An 18,667-nucleotide genomic window follows, 5' to 3' on the forward strand; every position below is an offset into this window, starting at 1 on the left:
TTGGTCCTGCTTTGTTTTACAATACAGAATGGCAAATTAAGATATGTGAAGATATGTACAAGTTTCTTTTCTTACTTAGGGATAAGTCATCCCTTGTAAAAAAAACCTACTCTGATTCAAACAAAAATTTCTCTGATTCTGACATTATCCCAAGTCGCTTGAAATCCTGATTGGTAAGACATTTTCCCGTTGTAGGATGTGTTTTATGACACAAACAATCGGCATTACAATGAGAATCATTTTTATTCAAGACAAAATGAGTTAGATGATTTATTTCTCGTATAGATATATACTACAAACCATTTTTTTTTACAATCTAGACTGTCAGATTGTATCGTACATGTAATTGTGTATGTAAATAAACTCATCATAGATACCAGGACTAAATTTTATATGTACGCCAGACGCGCGTTTCGTCTGCAAAAGACTCATCAGTGACGCTCGAATCCAAAAAAGTTTTAAAAAAGCCAAATAAAGTACGAAGTTGAAGAGCATTGAGATCCAAAATTCCTAAAAGTGTTGCCAAATACAGCTACGGTAATCTATGCCTGAGGAAATTTTATGCACCGACGATAAGTACTTTTTGTTGTAAGCATATCTTTATGAGAAAAATATATGAGTTTACGTGTTATTTTCATTTTCGAACAATATAATAAAAGGAAATCTTATTTTTTTATATCTGAAAATAGAATTTCGGATGTTGTTTTTCTGCACTGTTGTAGGATTAAATTCATTTGGCTACACAAAAAATGGGAACAAAAAAATACCTATCCTTCGATTTTCGAAAAAAAATTCCATCCTATTGTCGCGAGTTTTTGGCATCGAAATTCGTAAAGAAATATAGATTCCACAACTCCAACAAGTGTATTACGATATTTCTCCACTCGAGACAGTTAAATTTTAATAATAAAGCGCGAGGCTTGCCGAGCTTTTTCAATAATTATAATTTAACTGTCGAGAGTGGAGAAATATCGTAATACACGAGTTATAGTGGTGGAATCTGTTTCTCTAATGATTTTTATCCTTATTTTTCAAAGATTTGAACAGACCTGTCTACTTTTTATGTGGCGTCATCAGGCATGGTCGTCTTTTTTCGTGACGTCACAATAGGAAAATTCAGAAGAAACCAAGAAAGTTTAACGTCACAATTAAATATCGACCAATCATTTGCCGAGAACAGATTTTTCACTAGTGAGGAGAAATATTTTTCTCACACCGATCAAGAAATGGAAAATAGCGCAAAAATTAGAGAACAAGGATGTTCAACCCAGGGCATTTTTCCCCCCATCTTTAATGTAGGGTCTCACTTTTGTTTTTTTTTTTTTCCTTGTATGTTCGGTAGATTTAGAAATTGGACGATTTTCTGTCTTTAAAGTAAATATTCTGTCAAATGTCATGCAAAGGTGAATCCTTAGATATGAAACCCCTTTAAAAATAACAAGATGTGTCCAGTAACTGTAAAATTATAGATTTTTTTTCGAATTTGAAGAAGGCGCCATTTTTGTCTATTTTTCTAGTTACGTCGTTATATTTATGAGTTGTTTCTATAATAAGCTCCGCCTCTATTTTGTTATACTTTCATATAATAATCTTTGGTCCAAAATAGGCACTTCCAGCGAGTAGAAATAGAGAACGATCATCTTTATTTTGTATGGCCCCACTATGCGGGCATGATCCTCCTTTGACATTGTTTCTGAAGTACACGACAGCTATTCATCTCTCGAAAATAATTGTCCACCTAAAAATATTGAAACATAACAATATAAAAAAAAGATGTTGTATGATTGCCAATGAGACAACTGTCCACCAAAATGACACAGACATTGACAACTATAGGTCACCGTACGGCCTATAAAAAAATGAACGAAAAACAAATATGTAACACATAAACAAACGACAACCACTGAATTACAGGCTCCTGACTTTGGACAGGCACATACATAAATAATGTGGCGGGGTTAAACATGTAAGCGGGATCCCAACCATCCCCCTAACCTGGGACAGTGGTCATGATAACAGTACAACATAAGAAATATATTTTAAGACATCAATACATTTTAGCTACTTTTTGGTATTTGTAATGGACAAGCAAGCTAACCAAAGATATTACTTTAACAACATACTCAATGCAATCGGCTGTAAATGTTACGTTTTAAAAGTGTTTAAAGGGGCACTATCTCAGAAATATATAAAAAAAATAAAATATGAAAGTTTTTTTTGGTTCAATCATGAAAGGGAAATAATAAAATAATTATTCGCTTTTAGCAGCCAGTCTGTTTCAATTTTGTAAAAATAAGATAAGAAACATTGATGATTTATTTTTCACTTGCAAGTGAATAATTCGATCTCATTGAATCCGTATTTATGTGAACTTCAATTAAACCTTTTGGCTGCACTAGGTGTCAAATTCATCAGGGACTTTCTATAGAAAATCCCTGAATTCATGTTCACAGATTTGACTTTAAACTTTTTCATATATCTCGTACCTCAGTAGTGCCCCTTTAATTAAGAGTTGTGTATTTATATTTTTAATAAAATGTTTGTTCCCAGACTTTTTTTCCTAGAAGATTTTTAAAATCAAAATTTAAGTTTGTTTCCAACATTCTAACATGAAAGAAAAATTTAACGCATTTACAACTTGACTTATAAAATAGGTTTGGTAATTTATATATACACTACGTAGATGGATTTTTCAAAATTGAACAGTCAATGATAAATTTTGCCACTGTTTTACTCTTATTGCTATTGAGTTGTTCTTTTAGTTTACAGCCGGATGCATATTCTATTATTGTAGAAACTGTGAGAAAAAAAACCCACACTTTTGTATATGTAGCGTGGTCCATACCGTCCATTTCATAATATTTCGAAATCAGTGAACCAAGTGACCTGCTCCCTATCATGTCATTTACATGCCTAGGTGAAAACGTCCATGCCCTTTAATTCAAAAAGCAAATATAAATGTAATGTAAGGGACGACATCAAAAGATGTATGATAAAAAAAAACTTGGGAAAGTGGTGTTAAACTGCTGCAAGTTTTGTTTATCCGACATTGATTTTTACATATATATACTTTTATATAGCCATATTGGTCAATCAATTTTTCCCAAATTAAGTTAAAGAGGGGGTGGTGGGTCAGTGAAAAAACTATGTGAATTAAGTTTTTTTTTTTTTTTTTTTTTTTTTTTATCCCTAATTGAACTTTGTATATTTTTTTAATTAACTATTTTCCGAGACTAAGTTTTCCTAGGACATCATGGTTCGTGTTGTTTATTCTTTAGTTTTCTATGTTGTGTCATGTGTACTATTGTTTTTCTGTTTGTCTTTTTCATTTTTAGCCATGGCGTTGTCAGTTTGTTTTAGATTTATGAGTTTGACTGTCCCTTTGGTATCTTTCGTCCCTCTTTTTTTGATGTCGTCCCTAATGTAATATTTTTTAAGAGTTGTCTATATATTTTTTTAATTAACTATTTTCCGAGACTAAGTTTTCCTAGGACATCATATCCATGTCATTTCCATGTCTATGTAATAACTTCAATGTCCTTTATTCTAAAAGGAACAAGTTATTGAATGATTTTTTTCCAATTTTTATTACCTCAGAAAATATGTTTAATATTTTTTTTTTTTCAGAAAAAAATATTAGAAGAACAAGTCGGCTTCGGACAATTTACGCCACTTGTGTGCCCTTAATAGAAGGTATCTTTGGGGTCTAAGCGTGATGCAGGATTGGCTGATTTTTTTACAGCGTGACACGTGAAAGTCGTACAATTGAGCGTGAAAACGGTGAACGAAGTCCAGTGGTACACGGACGGGAAATTGCATGCGCTATCATGGCAACGAGAAGCCGGATACCGTGGATTCCCACTAAAGATCTTTATTATATTGTGAATACTAAGATGGTTATTCTTAAATAAATATCTATTTCACTATACTGCCCTTTGTAGGTACCGAATTTCAGTGAATTCTAATTTATTTAAATATGTTCCTTTTTTTAGCGGCCAAACTAACAAATTTGGAAGGTCCCCCTTTTCTCCCCTGTTTTTTTTTTTATATAGATCCCTCGCCCACCACCCGTTGTGTAATCCATTAAAAGAAAAGACTCATTCAAAATTTTATTAAAGGAATTGAGATACATGTATTTTCTATAGCGTACGTAACAGGGAAACCGTCCGCTTTCACGCAGGTGCTTGCTATGCGATCTAACAGTAGGTTATGTCAAGAGGGGTTCCGAAGGCTCTAATTAGCATACACACAGCAACAATGAGAAGTAAATGGCGCAACCAAGTCTAACAGTAGGGAAAAACCAGGAAAATGCAATAAGAGAATCGATGAAAACTAATGGAAACATTCAATTTGGTCTGCAGGTTTGTTCGTTGAATTCTTTCAGTCATATTTTTAGCATGACAACTGCCAATTTCGGTTCTTTGCACATGCTGCAAACTGTCGTATGCTCGTCTGGTCAGAAACGCATTTCCTTTTCAGAAGAATTTCATTAAAAAGAAAAGAAAACACAGACGTCTGTCAAGTCGAATAGAAATTTTACAAGTATTTATTTGTTTTTTTAATTTTTCATTCATATTTTCTTGTTAAATCAGGGTATTCAGGTAATTTGCTTTTATATCTTGATCGTCTGGGTTTCCCGTAAAAACGAAGTTTTCATAATTTTACCTGTTTACGAGATAAGTATCTGTTATGATCATTGGACGATGTATAAAAATTCGCTTATTTATATGAGGTATAGATAAAGTCTATCTGGTAAAAAATGAACAAAGGGACCGAATGACAATACAGTTTTACTTGACCTAATTTATTACGTCATTTGTATTTTAAATTTAAATTACCCCAGCTGGTGCAAACGTGGTACTCTTTTCCTTACTATGCTTATTAATAAACAAATTTAAGTTACAAAAAATAATTATTCACTTTAAACAAATTACTTTTTTTTCTTTTCTCAAACTATCAAAGAAATCCAGACTATTATTGTTTTGATTGACTGCCAACAGTGAGGTCATGCACTTGGGGTCATGGCTGATCAGCTGTTTTCCCATATTTCCTATAGATACCTAATACACAACTCAAACATGTCAAAGAAAAATAATGTCTTAAAGAATTCAAGCAAATCACTTTTGTTATTTGTTTTATTAAACATTGAAATGGTTTGATGAAGTGCATATATATATAAATTCTGCTGAAAAAAGAAGTAATAAGGAAAGAAGTTTATATAATTTTTTTGGACTTTATTTTATTTTCAGAGTGTACATTTGATGTACACATACACATTGATGCTGGAAGGATATTATCTTGACCATTAAATTGAAAAAGGGAGCATTTTATTAAGGCCAAACTATCATCAACCAAAATGTAGATTTTTTTCTCACAAAAATTAAATGAAAATTGTAAATTGTGAACATGCAAAATCGTTCCTATAATAATAATGGAATAAATAACATGACCAATAAGGGCTTAGGCCAATGGAAATTTTTAAGTGGATTTTCATCCAATTTTTGGGGAAAAATAGCATTTACAGAAGGATTTAAATTTTATTTTTTTATTCATCGAAAAAAACAAAAATTGTTTTTCAACAAATGGTCAGAATCAAACAAATTAATCTCAAAACTGTCTTTTATAGATAGTTTTTAGTGATAAGATCAAATACCCCAAATTATGATGAACTACTCTGCCCCAGGGCCTTTTAACATCATGGTTATGCCTTGGTGTCTGAAGTGGTTTTCTTATAGATTAAATTGAATAAATGAATGTGATGCTTTAATTTTTAAAAACAAGATGGCATTTTAATTTCCCCTCTTTACCAGGATGCTAAATGAAATATCTAGGGAGAACACTGCCCCCTATACCTCCCACCTATAGAAATTCTCCTCTTAGAAGGTCTTAATCTAAATTAATCTCATGATGTTGAAAGATGGTCTTATTTTTTTTATAGGTTCCAGACCATTTTGCAAGTTCAGATTTAATGAAATCAACAGAAGAAAGTAGGTCCTTGAATTTCAATTTTCTTGGACCAAACCAGTCATGTTTTGATGAGACACACAAAAATGGACAGGTAACAATTAATGAAGGAAGATATGCCTGTCATTACTAAACAAAATGTTTCAAATATTTCCAAGAAGGCATTTCCAAATGTATTGCAGTATAGGAGTAATGATATTCCATGCATTAAATAAAAGCATGCTTTAGCAGGAACATTCATGTCTTCAGACACATTTTGCTCTTTTTACGAATACAGTTTGTTATATTTGTTTGATTTAGATTTTATATTGTCTGTTCTTCTGTACCATTCAAAATTGGTTTCTGTTCTCTAACTTTAGTTTGCATCAACCAAATGTTATGAAACTTATACACAATGCTTCATATAATATCACCACTCAACACAGATCAAGTTCTAATTTATCTGGCAACACTTTCTCTGTTCTCAAGTAATTTCCCTTTTTAATTGAATAAAATAGTTGAATATATCATTTTACACACTAACTCTTCCTTTCACAACCAAATGTTTTAAAACTTATAGACAATGCTTATTCAAAGTTGTTACCAACAAACACAGACCAGGGTAGTGTTACTTTCATCGTTCTTGTTTTATGCGGCATAATGCCTCTTAAAGTTTCAGATAAAATAAATTAAAGTCAATATGTTTGAATTAGTACAGTGCATTGACTTTTGCAGGCAAAATATTGTCCCATAGACACATTCTTTATTTTTTTATAACTGAACTATACAAGGGGAGATCATTCAAATAACTGAATTTTATGAAGAAAAATTTAGAAAATCTAATTTTTGAAGCATAAGAAAAACCAAACCAAAACAAAGCATGGTGACTGGTCATGATGGTGACCCCTATTTATTTTTTTGTGTTTTTGCTTCAAATCAAAATAGTTTAACCTTTTTACATAACATGTCGAAACTAAAGTCTATAGAACAAAACTGTCAGCAGCAATAATGATAGCAATCTACAAATAAATCAATCATTTCAGCAGTTATTGCCCCTGAATCACAGTTTTAATTTTTTTTTCTCTTTTTTTGCCTATAATTTGGTAAACTTTGTCAATAATCATCTATAACAGATGGATTAAAACTCTATCCAGCAAAAAATATCAGCAAGAATGAAGACTCTCAACAAGATTTTGGCCAGCACAAGCTCCCATTCTACACAAATATTCTTGTTGCATCATGTGCATTGTATCAGTTTTATACAAAAATATAAACCAGGTTAAATACATGCTCCTTGGTACCTCTATTTCTTTGTGTATGACTTCATGCTAAAATCTTCAAAAGTACTTGTTGTTTTACCATGTATATGTACATGTATATTAAAGTGTAAGCTATTGATAGTATTTTTCCTATTTTACAGGTTTCTATAACAGATAACAACAGTCAAGATCCAACTGCTGGCAGGGATGGACCACAACCTGTTGATTTTAGTCTTTTCTGGAGTGATGTTAATGCTAATACCATTAAAAACAACAGACAACATCTTGACTCAGGATTTTTTGAACCGACAAGTTTCAATGACAGATATTGTATGAACACCAGTGGAGATAAATTTTCTACATTAGATGATATTGTTTCACAAATTGTTGATGATGAGAATTCGTTATACTCATTTAACCATAGCTTGGACAATGCACAACATACATATGGAATTGAAAGGTAACCTATCTGTATAAAACAAGAGTTATTCTAGAATAGTCGTCTCTCATATGACTCATTGTCTGAAACTCAGTAGATTTGATATTCTTCACAAGTCGAAATATTTGTGTTGTCCTGATGTTCAAACACAGTAGTTTACATTTATTCACACAGTTTGTGTTGATTTTTAAAGAGTCAACATTTGGCTTGGCTTTAACAATCTATTAATCCTCTAATAGTACACGATGAGCATATTTTTATAGTTGGATGTTAAAGCATGAAATGTACAAACAAATCAACTAAATTGTATTTTTAGCTCACCTGGCCTAAAAGGCCATGTGAGCTTTTCTCATCACTTGGCGTCCGTCGTCGTCGTCGTCGTCGTCGTTAACAATTTTTCAAACATCTTCTCCTCTGAAACTACTGAATGGATTTGAATGAAACTTAACATGATTGTTCCTTAGTATATCCTGCACAAAATGTGCGCTTCGATTTTTGATCCGTCAAAAAACATGGCCGCCGTTACTTAAAATAGAACATAGGGGTCAAATGCAGTTTTTGGCTTATATCTCAAAAACGAAAGCATTTAGAGCAAATCTGACATGGGGTAAAAATGTTCATTAGGTCAAGATCTATCAGCCCTGAAATTTTCAGATGAATCAAACAAACCATTGTTGGGTTGCTGCCACTTAATTGGTAATTTTAAGGAAATTTTGCAGTTTTTAACCGGATTTTTGTGACAAAAATGTCGGTTATTGATTTGGGGATGTACGGCGGGCGGCCGGGCGGCCGGGCGGTCGGGCGGTCGGGCGGGCGGGCGGGCGGGCGGCAATCAAATGTTGTCCGTGCATTAACTCATGAACCGTTCAACCAAAGCTTTTAAAATTTTAATATGTTATTACTGACAACTATACGAAGGTCAAGTTCAATAATGGCGATTTTGACTTTTACCGTTCAGGAGTTATGGTTCTTGAAAGGCGGCAATCAAATGTTGTCCGTGCATTAACTCATGAACCGTTCAACCAAAGCTTTTAAAATTTTAATATGTTATTACTGACAACTATACGGAGGTCAAGTTCAATAATGGCGATTTTGACTTTTACCGTTCAGGAGTTATGGTTCTTGAAAGATTGAAAAATGGAGTTTTCAGTCGTGTTCGTGCATTTACTCATGAACTGTTCTACCAAAGCTTCCCAAATTTTAATATGTTGTTACTGAGGACAGAATGGAGGTCAAGTTCAATAATGACGATTTTGACTTTTACCGTTCAGGAGTTATGGTTCTTGAAAGATTGAAAAATGGAGTTTCCAGTCGTGTCCGTGCATTTATGCATGAACTGTTCTACCAAAGCTTCTGAAATTTTAATATGCTGTTACTGATGACAAAATGGAGGTCAAATTCAATAATGTCGATTTTGACTTTTACCGTTCAGGAGTTATGGCTCTTGAAAGATTGAAAAATGGTGTTTCCCGTCGTGTCCGTGCATTTTCTCATGAACCATTCAACCAAAGCTTTTGAAATTTTAATATGTTGTTACTGATGACAAAATAGAGGTCAAGTTCCATAATGACGATTTTGACTTTTACTGTTCAGGAGTTATGGTTCTTGAAAGATCGTAAAATGGCGTTTCCATTCACGTTGTTGCATTTACTCATGAACCATTCAATCTAAGCTTTTCAAATATTATTGTTTCAAAATGTAGATACTGATGACAAAATGGAGGTCAAATTTGATATTGATGATTTTCACTTTCACCATTCATCAGTAATGGTTCTTGTGATATTGCCAGGACACAAATAAATGTAAATAAATCCGGTTTGCTGTCGTTGTGACAGCCTCTTGTTGGTCATTATCTTGAATATTATTATAGATAAAGATAAACTGTAAACAGCAAAAAAGATCAGCAAAGTAAGATCTACAAATAAGTTAATATGACCAAAATTGTCAATTGACCCCTTAACAGTGATGTCACTAAGTTTTGAAGAAGCAGGCTGAATTTCTAAAATAGGCGGCAAGTACATGCGGACGGCGAAGCCGTTCGCGTCGACGAGCTTGCTCGTCGCTACTACGGCGGGGGGTCTGGGGCCCGCTCAAGGGCCCCAGGAATTTTTTTTTAAATGGTGCAAAATCCTGCATTCTGGGGGTGTCCTAGACCCTTATTCAGACCTCTGAAAACATCATTTTTTACTGAAGATAATGTAAATGATTAACTAAAATTAGCAACATGATGGGTAAATTTTCTGTACATGTGATCACATCATTGATCATCTTGATGGACCAATATACATTTTTGTGCATTTTCCTGCAGGTTGACTGCTAGTAAATATTTTTGAACTGAAAGAATCCAAAAATCTTAGTTTGAATAGAAACATATTGTCTCTGGTTTGAATTATCACTTGAATAATTTAGTTTTAAATGAAAATTGTAATTGTGACATTGAGAACATTATGTTTTAATTTTATATTAAAAAAGTGTTGGTTTTGTTTTTACAAAATTAAAAACAATATTCACTGACTAGTAGTCAGCTGGAGCTTCGATTTCAAAGTTAAAACTGTTACAGAGGTGCTATATTTTATAAAATCGTATGCTATCCCAAGGACGTATAACTAACATAATATACGTCCTTGGCTATCCCCAAAAAGATTTGAAAATTTAGACTAAAATTCCTGCATTCTGAGCATACCTGAGAGTGATTTAGATGCTTGGGAAAATGTTAATTTTTTTCTTATTTTTGTTGTTGACTTCAATCACATTGATTTTTATACGACCGCAAATTTTGAAAAAATTTTCGTCGTATATTGCTATCACGTTGGCGTCGTCGTCGTCGTCGTCGTCGTCGTCCGGCGTCCGAATACTTTTAGTTTTCGCACTCTAACTGTAGTAAAAGTGAATAGAAATCTATGAAATTTTAACACAAGGTTTATGACCATAAAAGGAAGGTTGGTATTGATTTTGGGAGTTTTGGTCACAACATTTTAGGAATTAGGGGCCAAAAAGGGCCCAAATAAGCATTTTCTTGGTTTTCGCACCATAACTTTAGTTTAAGTTAATAGAAATCTATGAAATTTTGACACAAGGTTTATGACCACAAAAGAAAGATTGGGATTGATTTTGGGAGTTTTGGTTTCAATAGTTTAGGAATAAGGGGCCAATAAAGGGCCCAAATAAGCATTTTTCTTGGTTTTTGCACAATAACCTTAGGTTAAGTAAATAGAAATCTATGAAATTTAAACACAATGTTTATGACCACAAAAGGAAGGTTGGTATTGATTTTGGGAGTTTAGGACCCAACAGTTTAGGAATTAGGGGCCAAAAAGGGACCCAAATAAGCATTTTTCTTGGTTTTCGCACCATAACGTTAGTATAAGTAAATACAAATCTATGAAATTTAAACACAAGGCTTATGACCATAAAAGGAAGGTTGGTATTGATTTTGGGAGTTTTGGTCCCAACAGTTTAGGAAAAAGGGGCCCAAAGGGTCCAAAATTAAACTTTGTTTGATTTCATCAAAATTGAATAATTGGGGTTCTTTGATATGCCGAATCTAACTGTATATGTAGATTCTCAACTTTTGGTCCCGTTTTCAAATTGGTCTACATTAAGGTCCAAAGGGTCCAAAATTAAACTTTGTTTGATTTCATCAAAAATTGAATCCTTGGGGTTCTTTGATATGCCAAATCTAACTGTGTATGTAGATTCTTCATTTTTGGTCCTGTTTTCAAATTTCAAATTCTACATTAAAGTCCAAAGGGTCCAAAATTAAACTAAGTTTGATTTTAACAAAAATTGAATTCTTGGGCCTCTTTGATATGCTGAATCTAAACATGTACTTAGATTTTTGATTATGGGCCCAGTTTTCAAGTTGGTCCAAATCAGGATCTAAAATTATTATATTAAGTATTGTGCAATAGCAAGTCTTTTCAATTGCACAGTATTGTGCAATGGCAAGAAATATCTAATTGCACAATATTGTGAAATAGCAAATTTTTTTTTAATTAGAGTTATCTTTCTTTGTCCAGAATAGTAAGCAAGAAATATCCTATTGCACAATGTTGTGCAATAGCAAGAATTTTTTTTAATTGGAGTTATCTTTCTTTGTCCAGAATCAACTTAAATCTTTGTTATATACAATATACAATGTATATACACTTTTTACTACCAACTGATAAATTTTAAATAATCTTTACCATTCAGTGATAACAAGCAGTTTTTTTACATCTTAATATTTTATGATGTATTTAAATGAGTAGTTATTGTTGCAAACTCCATTAGAAATTTGAATTGATATCAGTTTTGAAAAAGGGAAACAGGGATGTGAAAAAAAAGGGGGGGGGGGGGGTTAAATTTTTCTCATTTCAGATTTCATAAATAAAAAGAAAATTTCTTCAAACATTTTTTTGAGAGGATTAATATTCAACAGCATAGTGAATTGCTCAAAGGCAAAAAAAACCTTTTAAGTTCATTAGACCACATTCATTCTGTGTCAGAAACCTATGCTGTGTCAACTATTTAATTTTAGATTTAAAAAGTTTGAAGAAGAAATCTTTAATTGATTTGTAAAATCTTGGCATTTGTTTTGTGTAAAAAAAAACCATGTAATGTCAAAAATTTGATCACAATCCAAATTCAGAGCTGTATCATGCTTGAATGTTTTGTCCATACTTGCCCCAACTGTTCAGGGTTCGACCTCTGCGGTCGTATAAAGCTGCGCCCTGCGGAGCACCTGGTTTTTTTTAAAATGAGAATCCGTAGTCCTGGCAAGGCTAATCTATATAATATTTTTTTCTGGGAAGGTGTCTTTTGTAAGACAACTAAGGAAGTCTGTTCTTGAATATATGTAAATAATACACAGGCAAGTGCCTGTGAAATAATAGGTGAAATATTATAATTTTATTTCAAAAATAATCGAATTTATTAAATATCTTGATCGATTTATTTGCGTACGTACTTAGTGACAAATGACCCCCTTTTTTCTCATATAAGACTTGTACACGTATTTCAAACATGTTGTCAAGCTATGTCGTTTTATTTTCTCTTATTTGTTAACTGTTCAGTAATCAGTAAACTAAAATCCTTTTGAACTATAAAAGATATTTTTAAAAATTATTTGTGGTCGACAATATTCTACTTTCGTTATTGACCTTCATTCTCTGGACACCACGTGGTCGTGGGCTTTGAAATGTGAACTTCAAAAGGTGCTGTTTTCCAGATTCTTGACAACATTATATATATTATACTTTCTTTTATTTGACTGATATATTAATTTCCATAACATGCTATTGTCATCTTTGGCTTATTCCTTCTCTTGAAGCAAAAACCAAACAGGGTCATAATGTCCATCGGAACGTCTCTCTTTTTATCCTTGCAAACATTACAATACTTACCGACTTTAAATAGACGACCAATCAGCGGACTGCATTTACGTGAACTATATTTAGTCAAAGGTAAACACTGATTTACATCCTTGTTTATCGCGACTTTAATCGTGGAAGCTGATGCATTGAACAATTATTTTTTAATATTAACCTGATTATCTTTTTTTATCTTATTAATTTTTTTTACTCATGCAAAAATAGCCGGCGGGAAAAGGACAATAACCGGCGAAAATCGCCGGCTGCCGGCTTCTAACGACATCACTGCTTAAGGGGTTATTGTCCTTTAATGACAATTTTTCACAATTTGTTCATCATATTTGCTAACTTTAAAAAATCTTCTCCTCTGAAACTACTGAATGGATTTGGTTAAAACTTAGCATGGTTGTTCCTTAGATTATCCTGCACAAAGTGTGTGCTTTGACTTTTGATCCGTCAAAAAACATGGCCGCCGTTACTTAAAATAGAACATAGGGGTCAAATGCAGTTTTTGGCTTATATCTCAAAAACGAAAGCATTAAGAGCAAATCTGACATGGAGTAAAAATGTTCATTAGGTCAATATCTATCAGCCCTGAAATTTTCAGATGAATCAAACATCCAATTGTTGGGTTGCTGCCACTTAATTGGTAATTTTAAGGAAATTTTGCAGTTTTTGGTCATTATCTTGAATATTATTATAGATAAAGATAAACTGTAAACAGCAAAAAAGATCAGCAAAGTAAGATCTACAAATAAGTTAATATGACCAAAATTGTCAATTGACCCCTTAAGGGGTTATTGTCCTTTAATGACAATTTTTCACAATTTGTTCATCATATTTGCTAACTTTAAAAAATCTTCTCCTCTGAAACTACTGAATGGATTTGGTTAAAACTTAGCATGGTTGTTCCTTAGATTATCCTGCACAAAGTGTGTGCTTTGATTTTTGATCCGTCAAAAAACGTGGCCGCCGTTACTTAAAATAGAACATAGGGGTCAAATGCAGTTTTTGGCTTATATCTCAAAAACGAAAGCATTAAGAGCAAATCTGACATGGAGTAAAAATGTTCATTAGGTCAATATCTATCAGCCCTGAAATTTTCAGATGAATCAAACATCCAATTGTTGGGTTGCTGCCACTTAATTGGTAATTTTAAGGAAATTTTGCAGTTTTTGGTCATTATCTTGAATATTATTATAGATAAAGATAAACTGTAAACAGCAAATATGATCAGCAAAGTAAGATCTACAAATAAGTCAATTTGACCAAAATTGTCAATTGACCTCTTTAGGAGTTATTGCCCTTTAAAGACTTTTTTCACAATTTGTTCATCATGTTGACTTACTTTAAAAAATCTTCTCTTATGAAACTGCTGTATCAATTTCAGCCAAACTTAGGCTAAATGAGTTTCAGAGTATCTAGTATAAATTTTACATTTCATTTCCTTGTATGTCAAGAAACATAGCTCCTATGGCTAAAATAGAACATAGGAGAAAATGATTTTTTTTTGCTTTTGAAGAAAATAGGACGATTCAAAGAACATTTAAATAAATTGAAAAGCCAAAATAATCATTGATGAGAGATTAAACCAAAAAAATTCAGGTGAGCGATTCAGGCTCTTGAGAGCCTCTTGTTACTTTTCCAAAGCCAGACATTCACACGTTTAAATTATACTTTGTAGCATGTAGAGATGTTTTACCAAACTCTTTATTTGAAATAAACAAGAAAAAGAAGCAGAAATATTTGTTTTCCCTCATAAATTTAAGGATATTTAGTTTCTTCTATTTCAAGGCAAGACATCCCTGAAATGCAAAAAGTTCAAATGATATGTAGAACACCAATGAAATTTGTACAGTTGTTATGCTTATTACATTGTATTATGTTTGGAATAACATTTTTAGCTCACCTAGCCCAAAGGGCAAAGTGAGCTTTTCTCATCACTTGGCGTCCTTGGTCCGTCGTCGTCGTCCGTCGTTAACTTTTACAAAAATCTTCTCCTCTGAAACTACTGGGCCAAATTAAATTATACTTGGCCACAATCATCATTGGGGTATGTAGTTTAAAAAATGTGTGGCGTGACCCGGCCAACCAACCAAGATGGCCGCCATGGCTAAAAATAGAACATAGGGGTAAAATGCAGTTTTTGGCTTATAACTCAAAAACCAAAGCATTTAGAGCAAATCTGACAGGGGGCAAAATTGTGTATCAGGTCAAGATCTATCTGCCCTGAAATTTTCAGATGAATCGGACAACCCGTTGTTGGGTTGCTGCCCCTAAATTGGTAATTTTAAGGAAATTTTTATGTTTTTGGTTATTATCTTGAATATTATTATAGATAGAGATAAACTGTTAACAGCAATAATGTTCAGCAAAGTTAGATTTACAAATAAGTAGTCAACATACCGAAATGGTCAGTTGACCCCTTTAGGAGTTATTGCCCTTTATAGTCAATTTTTAACCATTTTTCGTAAATCTTGGTAATCTTTTACAAAAATCTTCTCCTCTGAAACTACTGGGCCAAATTAATCCAAACTTGGCCACAATCATCTTTGGGGTATCTAGTGTAAAAAATGTGTGGCGTGACACGGCCATCCAACCAAGATGGCCACCATGGCTAAAAATAGAACATAGGGGTAAAATGCAGTTTTTGGCTTATAACTCAAAAACCAAAGCATTTAGAGCAAATCTGACATGGGTAAAATTGTTTATCAAAATTTTCAGATGAATCGGACAACCCGTTGTTGGGTTGCTGCCCCTAAATTGGTAATTTTAAGGAAATTTTACTGTTTTGGGTTATTATCTTGAATATTATTATAGACAGAGATAAACTTCAAACAGCAATAATGTACAGCAAAGTAAGATTTACAAATAAGTCATCATGACTGAAATGGTCAATTGACCCCCTAAGGAGTTATTGTCCTTTATAGTCAATTTTTAACAAATTTTATAAAATTTGTAAATTTTTACTAACATTTTCCACTGAAACTACTGGGCAAAGTTCATTATAGATAGAGATAACTGTAAGCAGCAAGAATGTTCAGTAAAGTAAGACGTACAAACACATCACCATCACCAAAACACAATTTTGTCATGAATCCATCTGCTTCCTTTGTTTAATATTCACATAGACCAAGGTGAGCGACACAGGCTCTTTAGATCCTCTAGTTCGTTTGTTCAAAAATCATAAAGGAGAAGGGTTTTAAGAGCCATTATTTGGCCCCAAAAATGAAGAAAATAGTAAACTTATTTGCACAGTTGGAAGCAAAATATATTTTAAGGTAGAGCTGTTGCTTTACATTGCACTAGAATCTAAATATTAATGACAAGGTCTGAAAATGAGGCTATTGACATTTTTTACTGTTGTTCACTAATTTCATGAAAAAGGATGCTTGAAGCCTTAGCGCCTATATTCATTAGACAAAATTATAAAAAAGAACACCTGGTACTGATATATTACAGGCTTATATCTTATAGACATTATAGATATTTATTACACTTAAAAAAAAAATGTGCAAGCGTGATCAGTTTTCTAGTTCGTGATAGTAGCATTTGGATTGTTCATATTCATTTTAGTCATATATATAAGTTATTATTTTATTTGGTTTCAGCTCACCAACCACACCAAGCAGTGCATGGTCTTCAGGAACTGATGATTTTGGTCCTAAAAGTTCATCAACAAGTTTCAGTTTTTCTGAAGTTTGGGACAGAAGTACAGCTAATGATTTACTTAATCTTTCCAACAATCCTAACAATAATATCTTTCCTGTTGAAGATAAATCTTTCATATCAGAAAGTTCCGATGTTCTGGAAGGTAGCCAGTCTGCACAATCCAAAGCCTTAGAGAGTTTGATTCAGGATTTACAACGCACAGATCTTTCAGCATTTGACAATTTAAATCAGTTTCCTATTCAAAGTACAAGGGCACAAGCTAGCAGCACACCTATTTATGGTCACAGAAATGATACAAGACCAGAAATTCAACAGAAAGCTAGAAGGTCCTTGGTTTTTGGCCAAACAGAGCAGTCTAATGTTGGGTTGCAATCATCTCAACCAGGAGTCGATTTAAAGCACATGTCTCAAACATTTCCTCCAAAATGTTCTTTATCTCAGGGTGCTGCAGCATTTCAGACTAGATCACAAGATGTGTTCACAACTACACAGGGATACCCAGCTTCCTACACAACAAGCAATACAGCCATACAAGACCATGTTTTGTCTGAAACCAATGGATTTCATTCTCGTTTGCAATCTCAAAAGCATCATCCATATAGCTCACCAGTTGTCTCATCATCACAAAACAAATCAAGTTTTCGAGAACCTGAAATAGGGACACCACATCATGTAATGGGTAATTCACAAGAGCTTCGACAGTTGGCAGAGCTTGCTACTAACCATAACATTTTGTCTCATCCCCCTCCAGAACTTCATCGCCATGACAGACTTGGAAACTTTGATTCCCATAAATTACCACAACCTGACAATTACATCCATGACATGCTTTTATCTCCAATGGTCGATCACTCGGTAGATCATGTCAATCAGAGAGACCTCATTTTGACTGATGAGTATGGCAATATTCCTCCTGCAATCCATCCTGCATTTTTGAAATACCACAATCTTGTAATGCCTCCTGTTTTCATGCCACAAGGAGCCTTTCCAGCAGCAGATCCCCTAGAGTATGTTGCAGGTATGTTTATGAATAGCTATATATTATAGGGATTATAGGTTATATTTCAGTGGGAAAGCGAAACCAACAACCAGATCTGAAAAGAAGTCTAAAGGTTAAATATAAGTTTTAACACGTAGAATGTGTATTTCAAAAACCACACTTCTAGTTTTCATTAATTGTAAAAGGAGTATGACAGTTATGACATAATGGAATATTTTTACGGAGACGAAAATTTTGTAAAGATGCTTTAACATGTTTAATTTGTAGTATATCCAAAAGGTATTCATTAAACTTTCAACTTCTGTTAAGTTCTAAGTAATTCTGAAATGTAAAGGGTGGAAAATTGTTGGAGTAAATAGTTCCAAATTTTATTTTCCATTTTAACCAGGAAGTTTATAAAAATGACCCTATTGTGATACTCAAAATAATGTTTCTCTCTTAAATGCCAGTCACGAACCTTCATGAATTCTCCAAGAAAACAGGGAGAGGGCTACTAGTATGAAAAAGTAATTGAAATTTTGCAGTCTAATATAGAGAATAAAAAATCTGCCAGTCAATTATAATAAAATTGCATTGCAGTACCGTAATCAGCTAGTAATGGGGAGAAATAATTCTATCCCAGTTCCAAATGATTGATTTTCAGGGCCATTAACTGCTTTCTTAGTTTAATGTTTGTTTTACTTCATGTGCATATTACATTGCAGTGGACCAATTTGGAAGGCTGATACCAGCTTATTATAGACCAGAGATGTATTTAGATTTACAGAATTACATGTATGGTTTTCATCCTATGCATCCAGGTTTAAGAAATCCATTGAAGTAAGTTATTGTTGACAATAATGTTACAATGTCTACCTGTTACCCAGCTAATAGTATAAAGACATGATTTTATAATTATGTCACTAAGTGACAAGAGCATATATATAGTGTTATCCATAAACAAATAAAAATAACACATTTAAACTGCATGCGTCTGCTGTGCTTTTCTTGATTTTACTTTCAT

At 33.1% G+C, this 18,667-nt stretch overlaps 1 protein-coding gene across 1 annotated transcript in view; it reads left to right on the top strand.

Moving 5' to 3' along the window:
* The first annotated feature begins 4,232 nt into the window (after positions 1 to 4,232).
* The window catches only part of LOC143064323 (uncharacterized), a 35,419-nt gene continuing 20,984 nt past the window's right edge, over positions 4,233 to 18,667 (top strand). The window contains exons 1-5 of the mRNA XM_076237078.1: positions 4,233 to 4,361; positions 5,939 to 6,058; positions 7,364 to 7,662; positions 16,604 to 17,682; positions 18,369 to 18,483. Coding sequence (XP_076093193.1) covers positions 4,269 to 4,361; positions 5,939 to 6,058; positions 7,364 to 7,662; positions 16,604 to 17,682; positions 18,369 to 18,483 — 1,706 coding nt within the window. The 5' untranslated portion in view covers positions 4,233 to 4,268. The remainder of the gene's footprint in view (positions 4,362 to 5,938; positions 6,059 to 7,363; positions 7,663 to 16,603; positions 17,683 to 18,368; positions 18,484 to 18,667) is intronic.

Source organism: Mytilus galloprovincialis, chromosome 2, assembly GCF_965363235.1.
Source record: "Mytilus galloprovincialis chromosome 2, xbMytGall1.hap1.1, whole genome shotgun sequence".
In the NCBI taxonomy this organism is placed as follows: domain Eukaryota; kingdom Metazoa; phylum Mollusca; class Bivalvia; order Mytilida; family Mytilidae; genus Mytilus; species Mytilus galloprovincialis.